Source organism: Crassostrea angulata, unplaced genomic scaffold (assembly GCF_025612915.1).
Source record: "Crassostrea angulata isolate pt1a10 unplaced genomic scaffold, ASM2561291v2 HiC_scaffold_123, whole genome shotgun sequence".
Classification (NCBI taxonomy): Eukaryota; Metazoa; Mollusca; class Bivalvia; order Ostreida; family Ostreidae; genus Magallana; species Magallana angulata.
The window spans coordinates 104,746-106,288 of record NW_026441678.1 but is presented as its reverse complement, the minus strand read 5'-3'; the positions used below and the strand labels follow the sequence as shown (position 1 = coordinate 106,288).

General features: G+C 40.1%; 1 protein-coding gene across 1 annotated transcript; it reads left to right on the top strand.

Moving 5' to 3' along the window:
- Positions 1–341: 341 nt before the first annotated feature.
- Positions 342–1,130, top strand: LOC128169379 (uncharacterized protein K02A2.6-like). The gene has a single exon (XM_052835531.1). It carries the CDS (start codon positions 342–344, stop codon positions 1,128–1,130), a length of 789 nt encoding a protein of 262 aa, XP_052691491.1.
- Positions 1,131–1,543: the final 413 nt, after the last annotated feature.

The following is a 1,543-nucleotide window of genomic DNA, read 5'->3' as shown; positions in this document are numbered from 1 at the left end:
CCCTGTGGAAAACAGTAACTCTGTGGAGACTGAACAATATGTGAAATTTATAGCGAGGGAAGCTACGCCTCATGCATTGTCTACTCGAGAAGTAGAAGAAGTTTCAAAGAGGGACGAAGAACTTGTCAGAATTCGTAGATTCATTAAAGAAGGGGAATGGGAAAAATCTTGTGTTGACTATTTTCCATTCAGAGATGAATTTTGTTCTATTGGATACCATGTGTTACGTGGATCTAGGATTGTGATTCCGAGAAGTTTGAGAAAACAGTGTGTTCAGTTAGCACACCAGGGGCACTTGGGCATTGTTGGGACAACTTAGGACGAAAGTTTGGTGGCCTGGTATGGACAAAGAAGTGGAAAAGTACGTGAAATCATGTCATGGATGTCAGATTACTAGTGCATATCCAAAACCGGAGCCAATCAGTCCAACACCTTTACCGACGGGACCATGGCAAGAATTGGCAATTGACTTACTGGGACCATTAACATCAGGACAATATGTGTTAGTTGTAGTGGACTACTTCAGCCGTTATTATGAAATTGAAATTACCAAAGACATTACAAGTGAGAAAATCATTGATGCTCTAGAGGGAATGTTTTGTAGACACGGAATTCCATATCAAATTACATCTGATAAAGGACCACAATTCAAGTCTAAGTTATTTGAGGATTATTTGACAGATAACTGCATCAAACACAGAGCAGTTACACCATTACATCCGGCTGCAAACGGGGAAGTTGAACGTCAAAACCGGTCATTGATAAAAAGGATTAGAATTGCACAAGCAGAATCTAAGGATTGGAAGAAAGAAATCCGGAAATACTTGTTTGCATATCGAACAACTCAACACAGTACAACTGTGGTGTCGCCTGCAGAATTGATGTTCCGCCGTAAACTGAGGACAAAATTACCGCAAGTAGAGAATCTACAAGAAAATGTGTTTGATGAAGAAATGCGAGATAAGGATGTGTATTCAAAGTACAGAAACAAGCTGTATGTTGATGAGAAACGTGGTGCAGTCGATTGCGATTTAGAGCCTGGAGATTCAGTCCTTTTGAAAAAAGCAGTCAAAGACAAAATGGACACTCCGTACCATGCAGAGCCATATACTTTGGTACAGAAAACTTGAAACAGCTGTGTTGTTGAATCACCAGAAGGAGTCACATTGAAGAGGAATAGCAAGTTTGTGAAAAAGTATCAAGAACCGGGAACTTCAGAAAGTGATGTGTCCGATATTCCAAAGACTTACAGTGAACCGATCATTGTATCCGCTGATACAGGTGATGAAGGACAGCCTTCTGTGAGGGAACCTATCGCAAGAAAACCAACAGAGCCAGTCTTGAGAAGGTCAACCCGTGTAAAGACAGTTCCGCAACGTTTTATGGACTTTAAAATGTGGGCCGTGTCCGTGTGTTTCCGTGTGAAATTATTTGTATCATGGACTGTGAACTGTGACTGTCTTTGTAAATTTTGTTAACTCTTTATAATGGACTGTGAAATGTGACTCATTACTAAATGTAAACAAATTGTGAATCTTTTTCA

Coding starts and splice junctions, on each gene's coding strand:
- LOC128169379 (XM_052835531.1), top strand. CDS start 342: ATGGACAAAGAAGTGGAAAAGTACGTGAAATCATGTCATGGATGTCAG.